The sequence below is a fragment of the Peromyscus californicus genome, unplaced genomic scaffold (genome assembly GCF_007827085.1).
Source record: "Peromyscus californicus insignis strain IS unplaced genomic scaffold, ASM782708v3 Scaffold_2__1_contigs__length_46816999, whole genome shotgun sequence".
Taxonomy (NCBI): Eukaryota; Metazoa; Chordata; class Mammalia; order Rodentia; family Cricetidae; genus Peromyscus; species Peromyscus californicus.
The window spans coordinates 12726267-12754083 of NW_026294540.1; the positions used below are offsets into that span (position 1 = coordinate 12726267).

Below are 27817 nucleotides of genomic sequence, written 5' to 3' on the forward strand. Positions count from 1 at the left end.
GCTCTATTTGCTTGTATAGAAATGGCACCGGATTGGGGTTGAGGATTTAGCTCAGTGGTTGAGTACTTGCCTTGCAAGTGCAAGGCCCTGGGTTCGGTCCTCAGCTCTGGAGGAAAAAAAAATGGCACCAGACATAAGTGGGCATCAGATCCCATTATAGATGGTTGTGAGCCACCATGTGGAGGCTGGGAATTGAACTCAGGACCTCTGAAAAGCAACCCTTAACCGATGAGCTATCTCTCCAGCCCTCAGGCTGGCCTTGAATCCACAGAGCTCTGACTGCCTCTGCCTCCCTAGCACTGGGATTAGAAGTACCACCACCACCACCACCACTACCACCCCTGCCCCGCCCCGCCCCTTTTTACTTTTTAAATTTCAAAATTTTGATAATTAATTTATTTTGAGGCAGAAAGAGCTGGGGATAATACAGAGGCAGTGTTCGCCTAGCATTCAGGAGGCCCAACACCACCCAAAAAAGGGGAGCGGGGCTGGTAAGATAGCTCAGCAAATAAGAGTGCCTGCTGCCAAGCCTGATAACTCCAGAGAGCCACATAGTAAGAATTAACCTGGCAGAGGGAAACAAAAGAGTGAGAACTTAGATCCACCTTAAGAGCCAACTCACCGCCATGCTGGCTGAGGGCAGCTTTTGTAATTTAGCGTAGGAAGGGGAGGTAGGTGGGCATGGCTTCCCTGATCCAGAAGCCGTTTTGCTGGATTAACGACTTTTCGAAGATGTGTCAAATTGCCTGTTTTTGCAATCTCTGGGTATGTGAGTCCGGTTAGCCGTGTTCCAGGACTTTCACAGGCGGCAGACTTCCTGTACTTTGGGCCTGTGTTAGGACCCTGTTTTAGAGGGTTGGGGGAATTTTTCTTTATACATAGTGGAAGGAGAGAGCTGACTCCTGCAGGTTGTCGTCTGACCACTGTACACAGGCCATGGCGTGTGAATGCACACATCCATGCAATTAATGAATGTAAAAAAAAAAAAAACCATGTTCAGGCAGGCTCTCACCGTGTCGCCCAGGCTGGCCTCAAATTTGTCATCTTCCTGCCATGGCCTTCCTGAGTGATAATGTTACAGCACGGTCACCCCGCCTCCCTCATTTGTTTTTATTAATAAAAACGTAATAATATGCAAAGCTCAAATACTCCTATATCCATGGCTAAGGTTATGCAGCTTGTCTAGAACACGGGTGCAGGCAGTGAAATCTCCGTCCCCCGGCACCTAGCAGTTTTAGGCAGGTCTCCTCAGGGGGGACAGACAGACTTTTCCCCAATCATCTAGTCCAGGCCTCAGCGGCTTGCTGAGGACAAACGCTGAGCCCCCGTGGGTGAGGTCAAGGCCAGCCCCCGAGGCCCTCGTCCTTAGATCTTTGGCGGTTACAACCCAATAGAAGAACTTCAGATATCTCAAACCACCTAGACCCGGAATCCGGTTAAATTACCTTTAAACCCAAGACCCCAGTTGCACCAAAAATCTGACCTTTATGTGTTATTTTAGCCCCCGAGGGTTGGTCCTCGTGCCTGCCTCTCGAAGCTCTCCAAAAGAGAGACATCAGTGAACCCGTTGGGTTTTGTGGGAAGACAGAACATTGCTGTGCAAATCAGGTCGCTAGAATTCTAGAAATCTAAGCTCTGCGTGCAAATCTCATAGGAGACCCAGCTCGGTCAGACCCAGCTTCCCTCGGGATCAAACTGACTTTGCTAGTCCCAGGCTGGGTTACCTCAGGGACTAGGTAGCTACAGGTTCCACGGGTATCCACAGAAGGCGTGTGTCTGAGGGTCAGGACGGCTCAAGAAAGAAAAAGAAAGAAGGGATAGGCTACACACCCAGCATCTTGTCCGAGCCCTCCAATCAGATGCTTGCCGGAAGTCAGAAGTTTCCTTCAGTGGTTTCTCGGCCCAGAGGCACCTGTTTCCCCTCCTGTACGCAAATGAGCGGAGAAGCTCCCTCCTCACAGGCGCCTTTGTTGTGGGAACTTGGTTCTTGACTCTCTGTTAGAGTAGCCATGGGAGCTGGTCACGTGGTGTGTCTGTCAGGACGCTTTGTTTTGCAAGTCAAAGCCGGGGACTTACATCCAAGGCGGACCTCCTGTGATTTGCGATTGATCCTCCCTTGAGTGAGGCTGGGTTTCCGAAGGGGCTTCAGTGAATGCCACAGCTGGTTCTTCCCGAGAAGCCAGAAGTGGCAGCCCTCAGAGTTCCAAGTTGGCACCATACTTGCTCATTGGGCATCGATTCCTCCTACTTTCTACCCCATCTCAAAATGGATTTCATTGGTTCGATGCTGGTTAGGTGCTTCCTCTTTCCATCAGTGACTATGACCAAGAGAATACGATGTGCTGATTGGCCAGAGCTGGGTCATGCCTCCAAGTTGACACATTCCCGGGTACGTGCCTGGTGCAAGTGTGCGCGTGCACATGCACCTATGTGGGCAGCAGCCAGAGGTTGATGTTGGATGTCTTTCTCAATGGCTCTCCACCCTAGTTTTCGAGTTAGTATCTCTCACTAAACCTGGAGCTCACCAGTGAGCACCAGGGATCCTGTCTGCCTCCCCAGAACCAGGATTGTAGGGGTACAACTACTGAACCTGGCTTTTTATGTAGGTGCTTGGGATTCGAACTCAGCTCCTCATGCTTGTCAGCCAAGCCACCTCTCCAGTCCCAAGGTGTCTACTCCTGGAACATCGGTCCAAGTGCACAAATCTCAGAGATGGTGGATTGTTTTCCCTCCAAGAGAACAAAATTCTGTTATCAGAGAATGGAGAGGAGGCTATGGGTTTCGGGAGGGGAAAACATGACCACCTCATTCCAGCGAAGCAATATGAGCCAGCTACAGAGAACTGATGGTGCCTAGTTCCTTCCTAGTCTTTAGCCTCGAGGAGGAGCCTAGACACCTCCCCAGGTCTCCAGTCTAGACCAGTAACCACCCATTGGCTTCTTATGGAGTTTTTTGGGATTTGTTAATTTAATTTTATTATTTTTTTCGAGACAGGGTTTCTCTGTGTAGCCCTGGCTGTCCTGAAACTCACTATATAGACCAGGCTGGCCTCGAACTCACAGAGATCCACCTGCCTCTGCCTTCTGGGTGCTGGGATTAAAAGCATGTACCAGCAGACTCAGCTTTTTTAAAAATTTTTTAATTTTTTATTTAAACAAGGTCTTACTATGTAGCCCTGGCTGGCCTGGAACTCTCTCTGTAGATAGACTGGCCTCAGGTTCACAGAGATTCACCTGCCTCTGACTCCTGAGTCTTGGGATTGCAAATGTGCCTCCACGCCCCTGTGGAATAAATTTTATATTCACCTCCTTTCCTCAGCTGTAAAGCAGGCTGCTTGTTCTGTGTGACCTCAAAGGTTTACACAGTCTGGTCTGTCATTAGATGTTTACTTAGTGTGTATTAAATAGCAGGCATTCCACTGAATCCTTGAGATAAAGTGCTGCAAAGACCAGATAGGATGGATACGGTTCCCTGCTCTTGGGAAACCTCAATTTTACCTAGACACTAAGGAAAATAAATACTATGACCAAGTGAAGACAGGACAGGATTGTTCTGTTGTTTATCCTCTCCCCTCCCCCAATTTGCAGTAAAACATTTTCAAGAGTGCATGTGGGTGATGACCTAAGGGGCCTTGGATGGTTTCAATATGTCAGAGGTGCTGTAGGCAAAGAGCATGGTGCGTGCTCAGTGTATGACGCTATCCAGCCCTGGCTTACCGCTGTTATCCCTACATTAACTGGGATAGTAAAAGCATTTGGTAGCCAGGTCTAGAGATGCACACCTACAATCCCAGTGACTCAGGAGGCTGAGGCAGGAGGACTGTGGGCTCAAGGGAGCCTGGGAGACCCAGGAAAACTTGTTCAAAATAGTTAAAGAGGGAAGAGGTATGGGGCTGGGGATGTAGCCCAACGGAACACCACCTGCTTGGGGTATTCGTTCCTTTTCTCGCTGCTGGAATAAAATACTGGACACAAGCAATTTAAGGGAGGAAGGGCTTGTTTGAGTTCACAGTTCACCACGGTAAAGTAAGGGTGGGAGGGGCGTGAGGCAGATGGTCAAGTGGCATCCATGGGGCCGGGCCATAGAGTTGGTTTAGCTCGTAAAACCTGAGGCCCTGAGTTTTCTTCCCTGGAACTCACTTGGTAGGAGCCGAGCATCCTGATACCCGAAGTCAGGAAGCAGAGGGAGATGATCGCCAGTGCTGAGCTGGCCGACTTCTTTTTATCCAATGTGGGAGCCCAGCCCAATGGACCCGTGTTACAATTTAGGGTGGAGCTTCCCACCCAATTAACCCAGTCTAGAAATCCCTCCTGCCCAGCGGTTTGTCTCCTAGGTGAGTCTAGAGCCTAACAAATTGGCATTCAGTATTAAGCACCAACACCTAGCCAGCTGGAGGCTCTAGGTTCAATTCCAAGAACCGCTAAATAAGTGGTAAGTAAATAAATGAAGTACAGGGTACCTGGGTTGGCCTTGTGTACCCCCAGACTGGCATGGGCGACCCTCTGTGCGGCCTTTTTAACCGACATATAATTCACACTCCATGAAGTTCTCTTTACAGTCTACTATCCAGTGGCTATTTACAGATTTTATAAGGCTGGGCCACCATTGTCACTGTGGGATTCCAGACTCTGAAGTCCCCACGGGCAACCTCATACCCACTCACTCTCCAGCTTCCTCTCCCATCAGGCCTGGCAACACTAATTTGCTTTTTCTTTCAGAAAGGGTCTTAAAAGCCTGGTGGTGGTGGTGGTGGTGGCGGCGGCGGCGGTGGCAGCGGTGGCGGCGGTGGCGCACACCTTTAATCCCAGCACTCAGGAGGCAGAGGCAGGTGGATCTCTGTGAGTTTGAGACCAGCCTGGTCTACAGAGGGAGAGCCAGGACAGCCAGGGTTACACAGAGAAAACCTGTCTTGAAAAGAAAACAAATAGAAAAAAGGAAAGGAAAGGAAGGAAGGAAGGAAGGAAGGAAGGGTCTTGAGCAACCTGTGCTGGCCTGGAACTCACTATATAGCTGATGATGACTTTGAATTCCCCTGTTTCCACCTCCTGAGCGAAGAGAGTACAAGTATGTTCGGTTTATGTGGTGCTAGGGATCAAACCTGAGGCCTCCTGCATGCTGTGAGCACCCTACCTGCTGAGCCCCGGCTCCAGCTCCTAGGATGCCTCTTCTCCATGTGTCCTGGTGTTCTTCACCCTTGGGGCCAGCTGCTCCTTCCTGATTCCGCCTCCTTGGATGACTGATGGCAGCTGCATTTTCACTCCACTCACGCACTGTCACCCTCCTCCCATCCTAGCCTCGGTGGGTGTTTTTATTTTATTTTATTTATTTTTTCGGAGCTAAAGGACCGAACCCAGGGCTTTGCGATTGTTAGGCAAGTGCTCTACAGCTGAGCTAAATCCCCAACCCCGGGTGTTTTTAACCTAATGAGTGCTTGGCAATTATCTGTCCACTTGCCTGGTATTACCATAACTCACTGGTTCTAAACCAGCGGTGATTGTACCCTCCGGGGGGTATCTGGCAACAGCTCAAACATTTTTAAGTTAACCTTCTGGGAGTGGCAGGGTGCTACCAGCATCTTCTGGGTAAGAAGCCAGAGATGCTGTCACCTCTGGTGTCCAAGACAGCCTCTCCGTCAAAGACATACCCTGTCCCAAATGTCAATAGTCTCAATGTTGAGAAACCTTACCACCAATTAATGAGAAGTGTTCCTTTCGGTTAGGCTAGCCTCAAGGAGAGCAGATGAGATCTTTGGCCTGGCCTGGCAGGAAGTTCTCATTAGAAAATGTATGCCTCTTTTCTCTTTTCTTTTTTTTTTTTTTAGGAGCCGAAGCTGTGGCAGTCCGCGTGCAAAGCTCTTTCCTAATGGCACAGAGGTGCCCCGAGCCCAGATGGTATTTGCACCACTTCTTGGCCCCCGAGAGCGGCCACTGACCTCCCAGGAATCCCTGAAGTGCTAGGAATGTAACTTGGCTAAGGATTTCTCAAGTCCAGCAAAATGTCAAATCTGAATTGTGCCCCGAGGGGAGGGCAGAGAGAGGTGTTTTGCAAAGCCTTCTCCCCTGGCTTCTCAGATGAAACTCCAGAGCTGGCACCAGAACCGTTGATTCCAGGGAACCTCTTCTTTAGACTCCCCCCCCCCCCCCCCCCCCCCCCCCCCGCTCCCCAAAACACAAAAGCACGCGGGAGCTTTGAGAAAGGACTGTTAGCCACATGCCTCATGGAGCAACCAGTCCGGCAGGAATCTCAGTAGCTTCATACTCCAGGCACGTGACCCCCAAAGTCACCACACTGAGACCAGTGGCCCCATCACTGCAGAGGTTGCTGGCTTCCTTGGGACGTAGGTTACAGCAAATGCCAGGCAAGTGAGCCACCTGTGTTCCCACTGGCCCAATCCAACCGGTTCTCATGACTGACACGGAAATTGGGTAATTATATACGCCTTGAAAATAAGTTTGACTGGTCTGCGGGAGTCGGACAAGGCAAGGAGCAGGGGTTGACATACCATCTTAAAAAAGCTTGTCCTTGGGGTAGGATTACCTGACTGGCTGGGACTGGCTAGTGGTGTGCGTGGTTTAAAGAGCAACCTTTAGTTCAGTTGGCAGAGATGGAAATGCCAAGCAGAGGATTCCAGAGAGGCGCCGCCCCCTCTTCTGGAGATGCACAAATTCTTGTAGCATATACATATATATATATATATAAGGCAAGGTGTGAATGCTTTCCTTTATCCCCAGAGTGAACTTCTATTTTATCCGTATATTCAACCAAGTGCCACTCACTACGGGAAGTGATTTATCAGGCTTAATTCCGACAGAAACCTTTGAGTTCCAGAAGCTTGGACTTGGCACACTGTGAACTGCAAGAGTGTTTAAGGATGAGAGTCATTAGGGTGGACATAATAATGTGTGTTGAGTGGGTAATTGGCAGGACTCTAGGTGTTATTAAGAAACTATATTTTTTTAAGAAGAACATTCAATAGGAATTTCCAAAGTAGCTGGGATCCCGTTTGAAGTGAATCTGGGAAAAGGCAAATATTCCTGGATGAGATATTTTTATGCTACAGTTAAAAATTCTGGGGCTTGAGAGTTGACTCAGCAGGTCCAGGCACTTCCTGTGCACTCCTGGAAACCCGAGTGTGGTCCCTAAGCCATGGGAAGGCAGCAGGAGAGAGTCAGCTCCTGATAACTGTCCTCTGATATCACGCTTGCGCTACGGCACTCCCCAACTCCCCACATCATGCGTATGCCAGCATGCACAAGTACACACACACACACACACACACACACACACACACACACTCGTACACAATAAGTTAAACTAAAATTATTCCACACTGGGTTACTAAAGGCCAGTTCTATTTGTGAATTTCATCTATCCAACCGTTTCCTTCCATCCTTTTATTATGCAGGATTCCAAGCCCATTGTTCTTTCTTTTACCCAACAGACCAGACAGTTACAAAGTCCCCTCTAGGGAGTCGGGCATTATATTCAACCCGGACAAATAGGCTGCCAACTTATCCCTCCCCTTGAGGAACCTGGACTGTAGTGAAATACTCATTCATTGAAGGAACTGTTATTGACGGTTTGCCCAAATGGTCTGGGAACACGACAGAAAACACAGGACCCCCGAGCTGTAGAATTACATCCTAATTGGTAGAAGAAAGATGAAAAACAGAGGTATAGGAGCAGCTGTGTGCTTGGCAGGAGGCCAGGCAGCAACAAAGCACCAAATAAGTTGAAAAGGTATTTGGGGGCCACGGTTATACACCACGCCTACTGGCTAGGGCGGGGAACCTGAGTGTTTGTGTATCTATGCACATATAACAACGTTATATATGAGCCAAACTGGGCACGGTAGTGTGTGCCTATAATGCCTAGCAATTGGCATTGGTGGAGGCAGGAGGATCAGGTGTGAGTTCAAGGTCAGCCTTGGCTAGATAGAAAGTTCAAGGTCAGCCTAAGTTACAGGAGACCCTGTCTTAAAAAATAATTATGGGCTGCAAAGATGATTCAGTAGTTAAGAGGATGGGCTGCTCTTCTAGAGGACCTGGGTTCGATTCCCATCACCCAAAAAGCAGCTCACACGTGTCTGTAACTCTAGTTCTAAGGGAGCTAATCCTCTCTTCAGGCTCTCATGGGCAACTGCACACATATGACACACAGATATACATGCAGGCAAAACACTCATACACATAAAATAAAAATAAATAAATCTTTTTAAAAACTCCCTTAAAAATACTAAAAAAGAAAAAAAATCCTAGCTGTTATTCAACCGAGATAATTTCTGAGGGAAATAACTTAAACAGTATTTGGGGAAGGGTGCTTGGTATCTTTGTTTGAGCTAGGCTGAGAGCGTTAGAAAAAAATATAATAGAAGTGGCCCCTCTTTCCTTCCTCCTCCTTCTGTTTTTGTTTTACTTATTTTTTGGGGTGTGTGTGTGTGTGTGTGTGTGTGTGTGTGGGTTTGAGACAAGGTCTAAGTAGCCTTGACTTCCCTGTAATTCGCTGTATCAATCAGGCTGGCCTCAAACTCACAGATCTGCTTACCTCTGCCTCCCAACTGCCAGGGACTGAAGATATGTGCCGCCAGTCCTGGCCCTTTCTTTCTGAAGAGGGACGGACCTCTTGAGTTCAAGGCTTTGTGGCAGGTGACAGAAAGGGGCTCATCATTGTCAGTTCTCGGCTGTCTGTAGTGTCCAACTCAGATCTGGGACACAAATGTTTTAGACAAGGGGGTTTCAAGGCATCGTAGTTATGGAAATGTTAGGTTTGTGTACTGCTGTTTCCCACTGCATATACTGTAAGGTATAGAACCCCAGTCTTGCTTTCTTAGAGTTATGTAAAGGAATGGGGAGAGAGAGAGAGAGAGAGAGAGAGAGAGAGAGAGAGAGAGAGAGAGAGAGAGAGAGAGAGAGAGAGAAAGAGAGAGAAAGAGAGAGAGAGAGAGAGGAGAGAGACTGAAAAAAAAATTGTTAAGTCGGGTATGGTGGCACACAATTTGTAATCCCAGCGCTTGGAAAGTTGTAGTCAAGGAGATCACGAGTTCAAGGCCAACCTTGGCGACAGACTAAGTGTGAGGTCAGCCTGGGCTCCAGTAGACTCTTAAAAATCGGAAAAGAGGGAAAAAAGAGATAGGGAAAAGAGAAAAAAAAAAGACTCCCCTTACCCCCTTACCCTTACCCCCCCGCAAAACAACAACAATAACAAACAAACAAAAAAAACCCCAGCCTACTCTTCATTCTCAATAATTTACAGTCCTCTGGGAAATCCAAATCCTGGATCTCCAAGTCCAAAGCGACTATAACTGCTGAACTACAACTCCCGGGAGACACCGCGTCCACACCCTTTGCGCACGCTCAATTCTAGTGACTACATAGGGCTGCGAACCAGTAGGGGCGGGGCTTGGACCTGAGCCGCGATAGGGGGCGGGGCCGGAGAGGGGGCGGCGCTGCCGGCGCGGCCCGGAACACGCTAGTGGAGCGGAAGATGGCGGCGGCGGTGGCGGTGGCGGCTGCAGCCGGGACCCCGGTTTGGCTGAGGCGGAGGAGCCGCCGGCTCTGACTTAGCTCTGGCTCCAGTGCGCGCCGCGGAGCGTGTGCGAGGCCCCGTGCGGAGGGCAGGGGCGGCGGTGGTGGTCAGCGCGCGCCGCCCTGAGGAACGCCCCGGCGGCGCTGCTGCGGCTGAGGAGAGAGCCGGCGGCTCCGGGCCTCGGCGTCCTCCGGCGCCCCGGGCCCCGCGCCTCCTCGGGGGGGCGGCGGCGGCGGCGGCGATGTTCTCAGTCCTGTCGTACGGGCGGCTGGTGGCCCGCGCCGTCCTCGGCGGCCTGTCGCAGACCGACCCCAGGGCGGGCGGCGGCGGCGGCGGCGGCGGCGGCGGCGGCGGCGGCGGCGGCGGCGGCGACTACGGGCTGGTGACGGCGGGCTGCGGCTTCGGCAAGGACTTCCGTAAGGGCCTGCTCAAGAAAGGCGCGTGCTACGGGGACGACGCGTGCTTCGTGGCCCGCCACCGCTCGGCCGACGTGCTGGGTGAGTCCCCCCCGGCCCCGGGTCCGCCTCCCGGGGACTCCGGAGTGCGAGGCTTCCCTGCTTCCCCCGCGGAGCGCTGGCAGCGCCCCGCCGAGCACCCCAAGACGCGTTTGTTTGTTTGTTTTTTTCCTGCGATCCCCCCCCTGCTTTAGAGATGGGGAAACTGAGGGGCAGCGCGGTGGAGCCACGTGCCCAAGGTCACCGCCTTGGGAGTGTGTCCAGTCTGTCCCGCTGCCGAGCCGCACTCTTCTTAGTCACAGCCCCCACGCGACCTCGTCCTCCTCGCTCGGCGACACCTGCAGGCTGCTAACCTCGCTTTGCCTCGTTCCCTCCTCCCTCTGGGCGCCCCGGGAATCCCTGCTTCTTGGCGAGCTCCTGATGCCACGGCCGGCCGGGCCCCAGCTGCGGGATCCGGAGCCGACGGATGACAGCCGGGAGGAGCCCACAGGCCCGCTTCGTCTCCCCCCGCTGCCTGGACCGTCCCCCGATTTCCATCCTTTTCGGGAAGGGCCTTGGGGTTGGGGGTGGACTGCTAGCCTGGTTAGACATTCTAGCAGGGCTTTCTCCCAAACCGAGCTTGTCTACTTGAGGTCACTTGGGGTGGTAGAAGGTCTCCTTGACCCAAAATAGAATGGCCGGACCTGCTTGTAGGCTGCAGCCAAGAAAGCTTTGAGACTCGGTCACAGCTTTTTAGGCCACAGGTGCTTCCGAAGACCTAGCCCAGTTAGACCTTCGGGTAAAGGAGACAGGAGAGAGCCGTCCCGGGGGGCTAAACAATACACAGGCCTTCAGAAACTTTACCTAGTGTATATGCCCTTGGAGATTTTGTGCATGTCATTAAAGCTCTTTCAGTTCCTGAAGCTCTTCCCTTGAAATTGAAGGACATGCTGTCATTGGTTCTAGGTTCAAATGTCACTTTGGTTTCACTTCTCCGGTGACATTGAGTTTTTGGTTACTTAAAGGTTCATATGCTAAGACAAAATTTGGCATTGGAGCAAATAATTGTATTTGCAACAGTAATTGCTTGCTTTTTTATTTATTTATCTATTTTTTTTATTTTTTTGAGAACAGCGTCTCTTTGTAACCCACTTGCTATGTAATGGAGGTTGACCTTGAACTCCTGAGCCTCCTGCCCCCCACCTCCCAAGTGCTGAGGGTACAGGTGTGTGCCCTAACTCCCAGCTCATGACATTATTTTTTAATCAGATCCCAGAGTAACTACCTTGTAAGTTTTGGTTCTGTCATGTGTAGCGTTTGTGAACATGAGACTGAGAAGGTGGCTCTCATTTTAATTGATGAATCTATGTTGAGGAAAATCTTTTAGTCTTTTAGTATTTAGACAGCTCTATGTGGCCTCCCTAGAAGGTTAGGTTTTGGAGTTACACAAACTCCCGGTGAAGTCTGTCTAGACTCTGTATCCTTTTTAAGAGGCTGCCATCAGCTGTCTTTGCGAGTCACCTGGGCAGCCCTTTCAGTGACCTGACAGCCTGTGCCACCTTTAAAGTCACAGTCAGCTGTGGATATGTAGACTGCTTCCTCGAACCATGCATGAGGCCATTGCTTCAAGACTCAGCACCACCAAAAAATGGTGTCAGGAGTTGCAGTCATACAACAGATTAGGGGATAATGAGCCAGTAAGTTGCACTTTATAAAGCTGATTGTAAGATAGTTGGGTTTTTTTTTTGGGGGGGGGTGCGTACTGGAGAGAGGGCTCAGAGGCTGAGAGCATTCATTGGCTGTTCTTCCAGGGGACCTGAGTTCTATTCCTAGTACCCACATGGCAGCTCACCAATGTCTATAACTCAAGTTCCAGTGGATCTGACTCCCTCACAAACACCAATGTATATATTAAAAAAAAAAAAAAGTTGTTTTTTTTTTGTGTGTGTGTGTGTGTGTGGAAAAACCTGTGATTTGTTTGATAATTTGGGAGTATAGTAGTTTCGAAAGTACCTGAGGTGTGAGAATATTTTAAAAAATCCCAGGAGTAAACTATTCCTAAGTTTTAAATTGCATACCATTGTGAGTAGTGAGATGGAATCTTGCACATCTACCCAGGGGTCCTTTTTTGTTACTGTTTTGTTTTGAGACAGGATCTTGCTATATTGCCCAGGGTGGCCATGTACCTTCTTGCCTTGACCTCCTGAGTCCTAAGGTACTAAGAGTACAGGTGAGCACGCCAAACCTGGTCAGGTCTTCTCGTTGTTAGTTGTATTCACTCTAAATTACCCACCAGTTAGGCACTGAGGAGCCATCTTGGTTATCAGATCAACTGAAGATGTAGGGTACTAATTTGTATAATTTTTATTACATATGTTCTAATATTGACAAATATTGTTACTGTCTTACTGTACCTAGTTTATATATGACACCTTATCATAGGTCTATATGTATTTGAAAAAGTGCTTAAAGCGTTCAGACATTCACTGTGGGCCTTGAATGTGTCCCTCAAGGAGAAAGGGGACTACTGTATCTGAATGTCTTAAATCCCTATGCTGAATTTTAACATGCTACTCTTTTGGTATTGTGTCATATTTACAAGGATATGGGAGATAGTGGTCAGACCCTTTCTAAAAAAGCACAAACATAATTTCATGCTCTGGCATTCTGGCAGAAACCATGCCTAGTTTGAGGTTAAGCTTTGCAACTTAGAGTTGATTTGTGGTCTTGGGTGGACTCTCTAAGAGTCTGCCATTCCTTATGTGCAGTTGAAAGGAGTAGGTTATGAGACCTTAAGGCCTGGCTCTGGCTAGCCAGTCACACTTCCCTGTTGTCACCCCTCTAACGGCAAGCATTCCTATGGCATTGCCACAGATACCTTTAGTAGACACCTTCTGTTTGTGTCTAGCATTGAACACTAAGTTCTTAAGTCACCTTGGTTCCTTGACTGTAGAAGGAACCTCTCCAGAGAAGAGGGCATAGAGGCAGGCTTGCACAGACTCTAGCCTGAAGTTCTGCGGGTAGACCAGCATGTGGCACTGAAGGCCATGCTTGGGGGTCTGATGGAGATCCCCAGCTCCTTGTCCACACACACGGCTGCTATGTGACCAGGAAAAGGTGAGACAGTTGACAAATCACACACACACACACACACACACACACACACACACACACACACACACCCCAAAAATGGGGGAGTGGGCATGGGAACAGTGAGGGACAGGTTTTCCAGGACTGTCCTGTGGAGGAGCTCTTCCAGAAAACCATCCTGAGAGCCACCTAAAACAGCTCTCTAGGTTGGCCTCGTTTGATGTTTGGCAGCCATGAACCAGTTCACCAGCTGGTACCCTCTATCTACTCTGTTGACACTGTCCCATCACAGGCAGGGCTGATAGGACTTAAGACTCTTGAAGGCAAATCTCTGAGTTTGAGGCTAGCCTGGTCTACATGGGGTGACCTTGTCTCTGAATTGAGACTTTCTTGCAGTTGGTTGCTCACTGTGGGCTTCTTCAACTGTTAAGAATGAAAGTTTCTTTTGTAAGAGAAAGAAAATATTTTGATTTTATTTTTTTTAATTGAAATTGACTGGGCGTAGTGGCACTGGGGAGGCAGGAGGCAGGCAGATCACTGAGTTCGAGGCCAGCCTGGGCTACAGAGAGTTCTAGGCTAGCCAGAGCTACACAGAGAAACTGTCAATAAATAAATAAATAAATAAACTGGAAACTGATCTGCCCTATTAGTCATGATAAAGAGCACTTGATGCCTCACTGTTATTGTCCCCACTGGACTTCTTTTAGGAAAAATTGGCTGTGGTGGGTGTGGTGAGACCAGGCACCACTCCCATCCCATGGAAAATTGGCAGAAGCTCATTCTCTCTATTGGGCCAGCAGAAGTAGCCCACACGGCACGAGCTGTGGGGACTTTCCTTGTTCCTTCCTCCCTGACTTTGTCACTTGGCATGCTGTGCCTTCCTAGGTATATCACATCATGACAGCTACCTGATGTTGTCACTAAGTTCCCCCAAGCCACAAGAACAGCATCAAAAGGCTGTTGAGAACCTAAGACTTGAAAACCTTGGGGTTCATTTCTTCCATGTTTTTGTGATGAGCAAACAGAGGCCTTCAGATGGCTAGGTGACTTCAGAGCACCACTAGTTATTGGTAAAGACAGGCTTCTCGCTGTCACACTTGGGAGGGATGGAGGGACGGGAAAAGACGGAGAGAGAGAATGTGCATGTGTTTATAATTGCTTTATTCTCTCTGACTCATAACTGCAAAGCAACAAAAACTCCCCTGCATGCTAAACACAGCTTACAGAAGCCATTTATTTGAAAGTGGCAGGCATGGTCTGTGCCATATAAATTTTGGCCTCTAAAGATTGAGCTGTGAAGCCAATCTTAAAAAGCCGAGGGATGTTTGTTTAAGCTCCGTTTAACTTGGAACCTAAACATGAAAATAAAACAGTCTTCTACTCCAGCCTTTGGTTTCAAGTTTTTACTGGGCCAGGATTCTGAAGTGTTTCTGTGAGTCTTGCCAATCTTAAAAACATTCTGGGGGGAGGCAGTGTTTGTAGGTTTTCTTGTTTTTGTTTGTTTATTTTGTATGTGTTTTAATTTTTAAAAAGATTTATTTTGTGTGTTTGGGTATTTTGCATACATGTATGTACCACATGCATGACTGGTGCCCTTGGAGGACATTAGGTTCCCTGGAACTGGAATTCGGGAATTCTGAATGGTTGTGAGATGCCTCGTGAGTGCTGGGAGTCAAACTTGGGTCCTCTGTAAAGGCAGTCAGTGCTCTTGGCTGCTAAGTCATCTTTCTACCCCTGGTTTTGTTTTTGAGACAGGGCCTCACTATATGTAGCCGTGGCTGACCTACAACTCACTATGTAGGCCAGGCTGGCCTCAAACTCATAAGAGATCCACCTGCCTCTGGCTCCTGAGTGCTGGTATTAAAGGTGTGTGCCACCATGCCTGGCTTTTGACTTTTTTTTTTTTTTTTTTGGTTTTTCGAGACAGGGTTTCTCTGTGTAGCTTTGCGCCTTTCCTGGAACTCGCTTTGGAGACCAGGCTGGCCTCGAACTCACAGAGATCCACCTGCCTCTGCCTCCCGAGTGCTGGGATTAAAGGCGTGCGCCACCACCGCCCGGCTGGCTTTTGACTTTTTAAGGTGTGAAGATCAGGTGAGCTCCATGTAGAGCTGAAGTGGGTGCGTAGGTTAGTGAGTTTTTTTTTTTTTGAGACAGGGTTTCTCTGTGTAGCTTTGCGCCTTTCCTGGAACTCACTTGGTAGTCCAGGCTGGCCTCGAACTCACAGAGATCCACCTGGCTCTGCCTCCCGAGTGCTGGGATTAAAGGCGTGCGCCACCACCGCCCCGCCGGCTGAGCCGCACTTTTATGTAAGAAGTCACTAGAGAGTGCACCGATTGCAGCCCCTCAGGAAGGCCTCTGGAGTCTCACTCCCGCCAGGAAATCTGTCACCTTAGATTCATGACTTTCTAAAAGTCAGGTGTACCTGTTGATGACCTTGAGTTTTTGTCGTTTTAAGTTGAGCTGCAGGGCTGGGAAGGTGGCTCAGCTAGTAAAGGCCACCAAGCCTAAGGACCCGAGTTTGGGCCCCAGGACCTGCATGGCAAAGGAGACAGCTGACTCCTCAAGCTGTCCTGTCCTGTGTCCTCCACATATCCATTAATACATATCCCAAAAAAAGCCAACATTGAGTTCCAAAGTCACATGGGATGTCGCTCACTCTTTTAAAATGTATACTGTTTTTGAATCCAGAAGGATGTACAGCCTCCCCTACTGAGTCCAGAACTCACCCCCTCCCCCACAAAAAAAAAAAAAGGCTTGTCCACTTGCAGTTCCCAGCTTGTGGGTGTTTCCCAGTTCTGGTAGCAGCTTGTAGATTCTCTGCATTTGCTTGTTCTGGGCATTGTGTGTAAGCGGAATCCTAGAATATGTAGTCTTCTGTGCTGTTTCCTTTCACTTAGCTTCTCCTCCTCCTCGTCTTCTTCTTCCTCCTCCTCCTCCTCTTTCTTTTTCTTTCCTTTCTTTTTTTTTTTTTTTTTTTTTTTGAGACAGGGTTTCTCTGTGTAGCCCTGGCCTGGAATTCACTCTGTAGACCAGGCTGGCCTAAACTCGTAGAGATCCACCTACCTCTGCTTCCCGAGTGCTGGGATTAAAGGCATGTGCCACCACTGCTTGGCACACTTAGCTTATTTTCAAAGTTCAAGTTGGAGAATATGTTAGTACTTCATTCTTTACTATGGCTGTATAAAATCCGATTTCAGGGATATACCACATTCTGTTGACCCATTCATTTGTTGGTATTTGTGGACATTTTCACATTCTGGCCATAGTAAATTATGTTTGGCATATTTGTTTATAAGATTTTGTGTGAACAGGTGGTATATTATTTTGGAGTGTGTGGGGGCATTCATTATATAGTCTGGGCAGGCCTTGAGTTCTCAGCCTCTCTCCTGTCTCAGTCTCTTAATGTGCCACCACATTTGGCTATGCACATGTGTTTTGTTTTTTTTTTTAATTTATTTTTATTTTATGTGCATTGGTGTTTTGCTGTGGGTGTCGGGTCGCCTGGAACTGGAATTCTAGACAGTTGTGAGATGCCATGTGGGTGCTGGGAATTGAACCTGGGTCCTCTGGAAGAGCACTCAGTGCTCTTAACCACTGAGCCAGCTCTCCAGCCCCTGCACATGTGTTTTTAATCTTTTCAGGTATATACCTGGGAGTGGAATTACTTGGACAGATGATAAATTGGTATAGTTTGAGTATATAATTATTTTATATAAAGAAAATTATTTTTAAACTGCAGTAATTAAATATGTAAGTTCTAAGATTAATCAGTACTTTAAGTATGCCTGATGTCATAATGTATGTGTTTTCAAGAGAAAAACGTCAGACTGCCTTAGTAATACACACCTTTAATCCCAGCACTTGAGAGGCAGAGGCTGGAGGATCTCTGTGAGTTTGAGGCTAGCCTGGTCTACAGAGTGAGTTCCAGGACAGCCAGAGCTACAAAGTGAGACCCTGTCTCAAAGAAAAAGAAGCGTGTCAGCTGTTGAGGAAGCTTGAGAAGGATGGCCTTAGAGCATGGGCTGAGGGCTGACTGGCTGCTGTCTGGCTTTGCAGATCCTGTTGGAAGATGACAGGGTTGCTGTAGAGGACGTCTGCTGCTTGCTGTGCCCTGCGCCTCCCGCCCTGCTGTGTAGGCGAGTTATACTTTGTGGAAGGTGCTTATGAGGCACCTTCACTTTCCGCCATTGCCTTCAGCTACTTTTCCTGGTCACCGGTTTATAATCTGGAGACTTTGGGCTCCATCTGACATTGTCCTGACTTTCACTTTACCCTCAAGGTGTTAGTAATCTCTAGAGGGCTCTGAATGGATCTTTCTGTAGAGTAAGCCACTGGATTTTAGAAGCATAATGCTTATACTTTTTAGATAAATGTTTGCAAAGACTTGTTAAATCCCAAGGGAAGGTAGGGTGCAGATGGGCTTTGGTGGGGAGGGATTTGGGGTGGGAAGAGGCGGTCCCCAAACTTCAGCTGGCATCATGAAACTAGGCAGCATGTAATCTGAATTGTAGCAGTGTCCAAGTGGACTTGGTGCTGGTGTGTGGCTCCGGGAACACTACACCAGGTCAGAATGTGACCTACAACCGTGTCCTCTGGCAGATCAAACACTTGTCAACTTGAGGCTGAATGCCAAGTTCCTTTCATATACTTTCCCCCATGTCTTTTCTAAAGGTCTTTCCTCAGGCTGCACCTAGGCTATAGAATTAGACGTCTCAGGAAAATGTTTTGGGAAAGTAAGTTCACGGTATTTTATTTCTAAAGAAATTGGAGGTGAGTTTATCTTTAACAATCTGTGTTGACTTCCCATCTTTTTAAAAAGTGGTGCTGCTGCTGTTAAAAGCATTTATGAATGTGAACTTCATGTTCTTACTGTTGCTAAAGTTCATAAAATCAGTCATAAGTCCAGAGCCTTCGCAAAGGCTGCAGAGGTCACAGCGCTGCTAACAAGCAAGACATTAGTCACTTGGCCCTGAGCTGGCCTTTGGTACAGCCCTTTTGGTTTAGTTTAAAATCATTAGGGAAGAAAAGAGGTACTAATTGCTTCCGTGAGATCCTGAACAGGATTTGGGGGTGCACTGGAGGAGGAAACAGGTCCTTTGTTGTGAGGAGTGAAGACATCACTTTGTCTCTTCTGTCTTGTTCACACCTGACTCAGGAGTCTGCCGCCTCTCCTGGAAGCAGCACTGGAGATGGCAGGCAGTTCTGTTGCTCTTTTGAGATCTGTACAGCTCCAGACAGCTGCACTCACCTGTTGCCTCCTGTGGTTCCGTCGGTAAAGCTGCCTGACTTGTCAGGAAGGTCGGTACAGTCGGTGTTGAGACTTGAACCTAGGGCGCAGTTGTATTGTCCAGTGCTCTGAAATGCTTCTGTTTTGTGCTTCTAACCTAACACTTGCTCTAACTGCTGCGGAAAACACCTGTAGCGTATACCTTGGCTGGAATCAGTGCAGCTCCCTCTGGCCTTTGCACACATAAGTGTATACACACTTTGAGCAGCGCTGTTAGCTGTGTTTGGTGTAGATGTTTTTGTGCTGACGAGCTGAGTTCATCACATCTCCTGCACTGTACACTAGAACTTACTGAATTGGCTCTACTTTTAGTTATTTAGGTTGTATCCATTGTCCTGTTGTAAAGTAACAGTGAGGTGAGCCTCTCTTTACATTGGACTAGCTCCTTAGAGCTGACTCTTTGAGGAACTCTGTAGCAGGCCAGGAGTATGCAGGGGTACAGAGAGCACCCAGGAACCCTCCAGAAAGGTTGCATGCTTATGCTCATCCAGGTGTTGGGGATCACTTTCTCCAGTCAGCTCCATGTCAGTCTGGAGGATTTTACACTTAACATATATGTATTTACCAGGCTTTCCACAGTTTATATGTGTTCTTGGTGTGAATCCCAAGGACTGCCAAGAGACTGCAGCTTTGCCAGGGTCCACAAAAGTGACTTCCTACAGAATGTGTTGTGGTGGGTCTAGGAATGTACAGACTGTTTTGTTGACCACTTCTTTTGACCTTTCAAGGCTACCGTCACCTAGCACGTTTTTGTTTTCTGGCTTCTCAGACTCACTTGCACATCGTCATTTGAGGTGACTACCGAAGGCTGGCTGCTCTGAATGAGGCAAACAGAAAAGCGCTTGTGTTTTCACTTCAGTGTTTGGACAGCAGCTCTGGGTCAGGCTTGAGCTGTTCCCTAAAAGCGGGACTTGAGCTTTGGCCACTAGTGGGTAATAGGTCTCAGAGTTTCGCTGTGAAATGAGGTCTTGTCGGGGATGTCCCACTCACAGGGTACCGTGTCTTTTTTGTGCTGTGTGGTTTCAAATTCAGAACTGTTCTACCCAGTGTTCTGTTTTGGAGAAAAGCCTTTTCAGCGTTTTAGCTAAGTTGTCAAAACGTTTTTTACTCTCCCGAGTCGTTGTTGACACTTCTCTGAAAACACACACATGGCCATGTGAGAAGCGCAAGGGGTACCTGTTGGGAGCTGAAAACAGCCTTTGCCTCCAGAGTAGTTCGTGCAGTAATTATAAAGCCGTATGTGAAACAGGATGGCCAGGTTTGTTCACCTCTTGCCTTCTCAGGAGTTTCCAAACAGCTCCTTACTTGGCCATCGTGCTTTGGAGTCAGCCACCCTCTCCACTTGCGGGTTGTGAAGCCCCTCTCCCTAGAAGCAAGCAGCATTGTGTTGTAAAGAATGCATTTACGTGTACAAGTAAGTGAAGATGGGTGTCTTTTCATGGAAGGACGTTGTCTGCAGGGGTACATGGGCATGGCAGTGTGGGAACGACAGATGGATGCTTCCGAATAGAACAGGTAGGAGCTGCTGCTGAAAAAGCCGAGCTCCCCAGGGCTGTATCCAGGGCGGTTGGAAGGAGCTGGGTGGGCTCCAGGCAGTGTAGAAGTTAGTGACACAGGACACCAAGGAGGGAGGGAGGGAGGGATGGGAGCTGGGTTGGTACCCAGCAGATTCTCAGGGTTTCTACTCTGGAAGTACAGGCTGAAGGCTGCTTGTGACAGGCTGGAATGTGCAAGGGGAATGACCAAGTTTGGGAATGAAGGGTGGGATTGCTTAGTGGCCTTTGGAGGCAGAATCTCTGGGCTTGTAGAGTGCTGAGTGCTGGAACAGCAACACCTGTGAGAGTCACCTGTGCAGTGCAGGCATAGAGGACCAGGTCTGTGAGGGACTCCTCAGCCTGCAGTAAGGCTTAGGAACTGCTGGGGCAGGTGTTAGCTAGCCATGGGGGTGGGCTGGGGGATGGGCTCGGCGGGGAGGTGGGGGTGGGTGGAGAGATGATGTTAGCAGCCACTGAAGTCATCGAAGTGACTGAAGAAGATGGTTAGCCCTTTGTATATTGCTCACTGTCTAAAATTCCCATCAAAACAAGCTCTACAGAGTAGGCAGCATGTGCCAGAGAGAGGCTTGTTAGATGAAGTTGCTTCTGGGGAAAAGCCAGTTCATTTCTTCCAAGGGCAGGTTCACCGTTTTGTTCCTTTGTGTTCCTTGCAGACAGATAAATGCTTCCTCCTGTCACTGTTGAATATTTAATGAGCTATTGAATGACAGCCTTGGGGAGTTGACTGGAGAACTGAAATGATCTGCTCACTCATTTTTTATACATCATCTGTAAGTGGACATTGTCTTTTGGTTGTGACCACAGACCAGTGTCTGGAGAGCTGATGGTTTACAAACAGGAGTCAGAAAAGCTCTACAAAGTCCAAACACTCCCCTGGTTGCTGTAGACTGCTGGCCTCTGTGCTGCTCACTGGTTACTTTTTTTTTTTTTAATAAGTCTTTTATTACTACTTTATGTGCATGGGTATTTTACCTGTGTGTATATCTGTACCTGGTGCCCATATAGGCCAGAAAGAAGAAGGTATTGGATCTTCTGGGACTGGAGTTAAGAGTTGTGAGCCGCCATGTAGATGCTGGGGATCAAACCTGGTCCCCTGGAAGAATAGCCAAGTGCTCTGAACCACTGAGCCAACTCTTCCAGCCCTGGTTGTTCCTTTTTTTTTTTTTGGTTTTTCGAGACAGGGTTTCTCATGTAGCTTTGGTGCCCGCCCTGGAACTCACTCTATAGCTCAGGCTGGCCTCGAACTTACAGAGATCTGCCTGGCTCTGCCTCCCGAGTGCTGGGATTAAAGGCATGCACCACCACCGCCCGGCCTGGTTGTTCCTTTTTTAAACCTTCCTAGTTGGCTGTTTTGGGGGCCCCAAGCCTTGCCATGCTTCACAGTGCTCTACCTCTGAGCCACATCCATCCCCACTCCTGTTGATGCATTTGAGACCAGGTCTGACATGTCTCAGGCTGACCTTGAACTCTGAAGCCAAGAATGACCCTTCTGCCTTCTTCCCGCTAAGTGCATCCTGATAACCAGAAGCTGGCTTTTCTCACAGAGCCAGCTGTGCGCAGCACACTGTGACCACACAGGTCTGTTGAGCCTGCACTCTGACAGTCGAGTGGAGTTCACTGCTGTCCTTAGACAGCTGTGCTAGGAGCCCTCCGCTGTGAGTGAACCAGTGAGGCTGGTTCTGGTCTAAGTTTTAGCTGGAGTTGCTCAGAGCCCCCTCAGAGCCTGCCCTGGCCCAGTGTCCTGTCGCGTAAGGGAGACCAATGGTAACTTCTTTATAGAAGTGGCTTTTGCTGAGTCTCAGTACTGTGCGGGTATCAGCTGTACCTGAGGTACTAGGACAAAGCCCCTTGATTGAGACAAATAAGAGCCTTGTGTTGATTTAGTGGCAGCAGGTCTGCCTTTCCCTCCAGGGGATCTCCTGCGTGCCTGGCTCCTGTGCTGCATTGTTGGGGCTGACTAATGGTGAGAGGTTCCTGGCATGGGTGGAGGAGGCATTTACCTAGAGGCCAAGTTTCTCCACATGGGACTCTCTCCCTGAGCCCTTCTGACTGTGCTTTAGTCTATCCTTCTGGGTGAAGGTGGCAGGGAACTCCTCAGCGTCTTTCCAACTCAGGGTTCCATCCTTCAGGCTCCTTTTATAGACTTTCTCATGAGCATAATCTGTTGACCATTTTTTTTTTTAGTTTGCTGTTTGAGGTAGGGTCATGTAGCCCAGGTTAATATGAAACTAATGGGTTTCTTACAGAATCAATCCTCCCTCCCTCCCTCCCTCCCTCCCTCCCTCCCTCCCTCCCATCCCTCTCTCCCTCCTTCCCTCTCTCTCTTTGTGGTTTTTCAAGACAGGATTTCTCTATGTAACAGCTCTGACTGTTCTGGCATCTTTGTAGATCAGGCTGGCCTCGAACTCACAGAGATCCACCTGCCTCTGCTTCCTGAGCGCTGGGATTAAAGGCATATTCTGTAAGCAGCCTATGAAGCAAGTTCCAAGACAGTCAGAGCTGTTACATAGAGAAACCTTGTCTTGAAAAGCCACACACACACACACACACACACACACACACACACACACACACACACACACACACAAGTGTTTGCCACTACCACCCAGCCCATGTCTGGCTTCTGGAGAGGCGTTTTCTTAATTGACTACCCCTGCTCTCAGATGGTTTTAGCTTGTGTCAAACTATCCAGCACAGACGGCTCAGTGTTTAAGAGCACTTAACTGCTATTGTAGAGGATCTGAGTTCTGTTCCAGCGCTCACATCAGGCTCACAGCTGCCTGGAACTCTAGCTCTAGGGGATCCTACCCCCTGTTTTGGCCTCTGAAGGCACCTGCATACATGTAGCATACATAGACTCACATATACAGATAAATAAAACGAAGATCTTAGAGAGAAAACCATACGAAATGTTTTTAAAGCAGAAGAAATGACTCACTTCCTGGCCGCCCTGAGGGGCTCACTTAGTGCAAGGATAGAGTGGATACAGGCCGTGTTGGAGTTGAGGCTGCCCTGCACTCGGCCAACTAACCGTTGTTGGAGGATGATGCTCTGAGGGGAGCACTACCCAGCTGCCTGGGGCGCTCAGCATCACCAGGGGTGCTATCCTGGCAAGCCCAGCTCTTGAAGTTTTGAAGGAGTGAAGAAAGCAGAGGATACTGGGGTCAAGTTAAGCGTACGTGGTTTGTGAGGTATCTGATTTCCCCGTTACTGAATTGGAGAGGTGAGGCAGGAGGATAGATTGAGTTTAGGAATTTCAGGCCAGCCTGCCAGACTTCGATATACAGGGTTGGGAGGAGGGAAGGGTCACTTAATTGTTATAAATATTAGGTTAACCCTTAGGGCCAATGGCCTAGATCAAATCTTACCAGTTACAAAGAGAAGGAAAACCCTTCTCTCATCCTGAGGGGCCAGTGCAGGTAGAAACATGCCACTCAGAAAATAACCAATGAACGGCTCTTCCAGAGGCCCTCAACTCTGTACACACTTAGTGTCAGCACTGATCATAGGCTTGATCCAGGCAGGACACCTGTCCTCCCAGGTGATCTGTTGGTCGCTTCCTCCGTCCATAGAGCATTGCTAATGTTAGTCATGGTACATGCCTTTAATACTAGTTAGCACTTGGGAGGCTGGGAGGCACAGGTGGGTTGATGTCTGTGAGTTCAAAACCAGCCTGGTATCATAGTGAGGCTCTGTCTCCAAAAAAAAAAAAAAAAAAAAAAATCAGAGAGCATTGCTCATAGCACTTAACATTGGGGAAGATGGGGTGCAGGCCAGGAAGGAGTGAGGTGGCTCCAGAGAGACAGCCTTCAGCTCAGTAGCTTGTGGAGGGAATCTGCAGTGATTCATACCAAGTCTGGGGGTTACAAGTTCCCCGAGCTGCAGTTGGCACTTGAGCCAGAGTAGATATTCCCAGTAAGTCTGTGCCTTTTTTTTTTTTTTTTTTTTTTTTTGAGGCAGTCTTCTCTCTGTAACCCTGGCTATCCTGAAACTTTCTATGTAGATCAGACTGGCCTCCAGGTTTGGCCTCACAGCGATCCACCTATCTGCCTCCCAAAGACTGGGATTAAAGGCATGTACCACCACACCTAGCTGCTTTTTTCTTTTTTCTTTTTTTCTTGTTTCTTTTCTTTCTTTCTTTTTCTTTTTTGTTTTGTGTAGTGGGTAGCCATTCTAGCTTTGATCTGGAAGTTCCAACCCCCATTGAGACTTCGGCAACTGTCACGCCTACAAGGTGGGGCCAAGGGAGGCGCCTGGGGACCCGAGATCTGGATCGGCGGGCGCTCTCTCTGTTGCGGGACCCTGGATAGTGGAGGTGGACGGAGCAGAGCCACTCCACGTAGTTAAAGGGAGATTTATTTAATGGCATAACTTACAAATTAAAGGATAGGTAGGTCGCGGAGTCTGGGGAAGGTGTATCACAGTCCAGCGGTGTTCTCTGGAGCTCTGCTCGGTCCACCTCCACTATCCAGGGTCAGGCAACAGAGAGAGCGCCCGCGGATCCAGATCTCGGGTCCCCAGGCGCCTCCCTTGGCCCCACCTTGTAGGCGTGACAGTTGCTGAAGTCTCAATGGGGGTTGGAACTTCCAGATCAAAGCTGGAATGGCTACCCACTACAGTTTTGTTTTTTTGGTTTTTCGGGACAGGGTTTCTCTGTGTAGTTTTGGTGCCTGTCCTGGATCTCCAGGCTGGCCTTGAATTCACAGAGATCCACCTGCCTCTGCCTCCTGAGTGCTGCGATTAAAGGCGTGTGCCACCACTGCCCGGCTTCTTTTCTTTCTTTTTTTTTTTTTTTGGTTTTTCGAGACAGGGTTTCTCTGTGTAGCTTTGCGCCTTTCCTGGGACTCACTTGGTAGCCCAGGCTGGCCTCGAACTCACAGAGATCCGCCTGGCTCTGCCTCCCGAGTGCTGGGATTAAAGGCGTGCGCCACCACCGCCCGGCTCTTTTCTTTTTTTAAGCTTTATTTTTATTATTTTGGGGTGTGTGTGTGTGTGTGTGTGTGTGTGTGTGTGTGTGTGTGTGAGAGAGAGAGAGAGAGAGAGAGAGAGAGAGAGAGAGAGAGAGAGAGAGGAGAGAGAATGTGCATGAGACAATAAAGTGCCCTCTGAGGCCAGAGAAGTCAGATCCTCTTGGAGCTTGAGTTATAGGTTGTCGTCAGCTAAAGTTAGAGGACAAATATGAGACCCTGTCTCAAGAAATAAGATGGAGAGTAGTAGAGGAAGGTGTACTGTCATCCTTGTGTGCGCACGTGCACCCACATGCACACACGCGCACGCGCGCGCGCGCGCACACACACACACACACACACACACGTTATTTCAAGTTTGTCTTCACACTGTTGTTTCCTGACCTTCTTTTCAGCACTTTTTACTGCTTTTAAAGACAAGGCAGGGGCTGGAGAGATGGCTCAGAGTTTAAGAGCACTGACTGCTCTTCCAGAGGACCTGAGTTCCATTCCCAGCACCCACATGGTGGCTCACAATCATTTGTAAGGAGATCTGGTGCCCTCTTCTGTGTACATCATAAATAAATAAATCTTTAAAAAAAAAAAAAAAAGACAAGGCAACTGATCAAAATAATGAAGGTAGGGGTCCTTTCTTTCTCTCCCTCCTTACCTCCCTCTCCCTCCCTCCCTCCCTCCCTGTGTGTGTGTGTGTGTGTGTGTGTGTGTGAGAGAGAGAGAGAGAGAGAGATTACCAAGTAGTCTCAGGTTTGCTGAGCTAATGAGGAATAGGTGGCTTGTTTGTTTGTTTTTGTTTTTCTGGATTCTGAGACCTGAAATAGGCCATTTGCTCCTGCTTGGATCTCTTGACTGTTGGGCAGTCTGTGTCTTTGGCAGAGTCTGGCTTTCCTACAGGACCGGCTCTTTCTTTCTTTCTATCCTTCAGCTTGATCTTAGGTGTTCTGCTTAGAGATCTAGGAGTTTGATGGAGACTCAGTCTCTGCAGTCGAAAGACACAGGTTTCTTTGTGATGAACGCAGAGTGGTTGCTTTGGGGCATCTCAGTGCAGAGGGAATTCCTGGCTTGTTGAGGCAGGCAGAACATTGTAATCCCTGTAATTTCTCCTCTAGAGAACTGAGGACTGTTGGCCGAAGCACATCGCGTTGTGCAGCAGCTTGATGGTTGAGTATATATATTCATATTAGTAATCCTGCCTTTTTCATTCCCTTGGGATAATCATTTGCAGACACATTTCCCAGTCCTGAGTCACAGGGGAGTATTCCCCAACGCCCCAATAGTTGACGCTACCGAAATGCTGGTGTAAATATGACCTGTTCCTGTTGACACAGAGTCAGCTATGTGCTTAGATCTCGTTTCCCTCACAGTCTTCGTGTTGTGTCCTGTCAGGGTTGCAGGAGAGCAGTGGCTTGGATGAGAGCCTTGACCTCTCCTCAGGTGGCTGTAGCACTTGGAGGAGTGATGCTGAGTGCTGTCTCAGGAGATGCACCCCGCCCTTGAGCAGCTCCTGCTGTATGTTGCTCAGCTCCTCAGCTAGGGACTTAGTTCATCATCCAGGCATTTCCCTTCACTGGCAATACTCACATCCAAGCCACATGAGTTGTGTTTCACTGACAGAAAACCAATCCCTGAGCAGCAGCTTGCTTTGCTGGAGCATGAGGCTCCCATGTCAGTGAGCCACGCTCCCCAGGGTGATGATAGGTACTATTTGCAGTTTTGTTATCGCCTGTGTTAAGTATGTTGTGATGAAGGAGAATGGCCATGTTTCCTTCACTGGTGTTTATATTAGAACTGGGATGCAGTGTTCTCTAGGTGTCATTGTTTAGAATGATCTCATAAATAATTGCAGGTCGGTCTGGGAGTTGTGTGTAAAAGGGAATTCAGAAGAGCAGTCATGGGGCTGGAGAGACACAGCTCTGTGGTTAAGAGAGCATATCACTCTTTGTTTTTTGTTTTTCTGAGACAGAGTTTCTCTGTGTAGACCAGGCTGGCTTAAACTCACAGAGATCTGCCTATCTCTGTCTCCCAAGTGCTAGGATTAAAGGCGTGCGCCACCACCACCTGGCAAGTGCATCACTCTTGCAGAGGGCCTAAGTTTGGTTCCCAGTACTCATGTGGAATGGCTCACCACCAACTATAACTCTAGCTCCAAGGGAATCTAATAGCCTCTTCTGGACTCCTGGCACCTACACTCATGTGACACTGGCACGTGTGCACATGCACAAACACACACACACACACACACACACACACACACACACACACACATCTTTAAAAAGAAAAGCACTCACAACATGCACCTGTCATGGCTGGGAGTGTGGGCACTGTTGGAGACACTTCATTAATGGCAGCTTAGTTCAGGAGCCATCCCAGAGTCCATCTGCCTTCTGCAGTTTCACAGTTAGGTAGCTATGTGCAGCTGGAGAGATAGGATCTTAAAGTTCCACGGTTTGAGTTTATTTACTAATCCTATCTTCTTTGACTTTTGCTTAGAACAAAACTATTACATGAAATGAGTGATGAAAAGCTGAGTGATTATTTTACAGTAAAGAAAAGCTTTGCCTACTTTGGTGCTGAGGATGGAGCCCAGGGCACAGGCCTGCTGAACTTGCACTGTGCAGTTGAACTCCATCCCAGCCCTCCAGCTCCATTTTTATATGATTGTAACTGTGGCAAAGGTAGAAGCATGCTAATTTAAAAAGTGAAAAGTATTACTTAGAATTCTGCTTATAAAAGTAATTAATCAGAGCAGAACAAAGAACAATTGGTTAAGGAAAGGCACGAAAGGACTCCTGAGAGTGGGGGGCCCGAGGGGGCTCCAAAAAAGGAGTGTTCACAGTGGGCAACCTAAATAATGAGAGGTAGGGCAGAATTGGATTTGCTGCACTCTCCCTTTTTATTTCTCCACTTTAGGAAAGCAGTGTATGGAAAACTTAATACTGTGGGGTTTTTTAATTATTTATT

At 48.5% G+C, this 27817-nt stretch overlaps 1 protein-coding gene across 1 annotated transcript in view; it reads left to right on the forward strand.

Annotated features, from left to right (window-relative positions):
* Window positions 1-9450: 9450 nt before the first annotated feature.
* The window catches only part of Pptc7 (protein phosphatase targeting COQ7), a 42845-nt gene continuing 24478 nt past the window's right edge, over window positions 9451-27817 (forward strand). Inside the window, exon 1 of the mRNA XM_052755316.1 lies at window positions 9451-10022. Within this exon, the coding sequence (XP_052611276.1) occupies window positions 9767-10022 (256 nt within the window). The 5' untranslated portion in view covers window positions 9451-9766. The remainder of the gene's footprint in view (window positions 10023-27817) is intronic.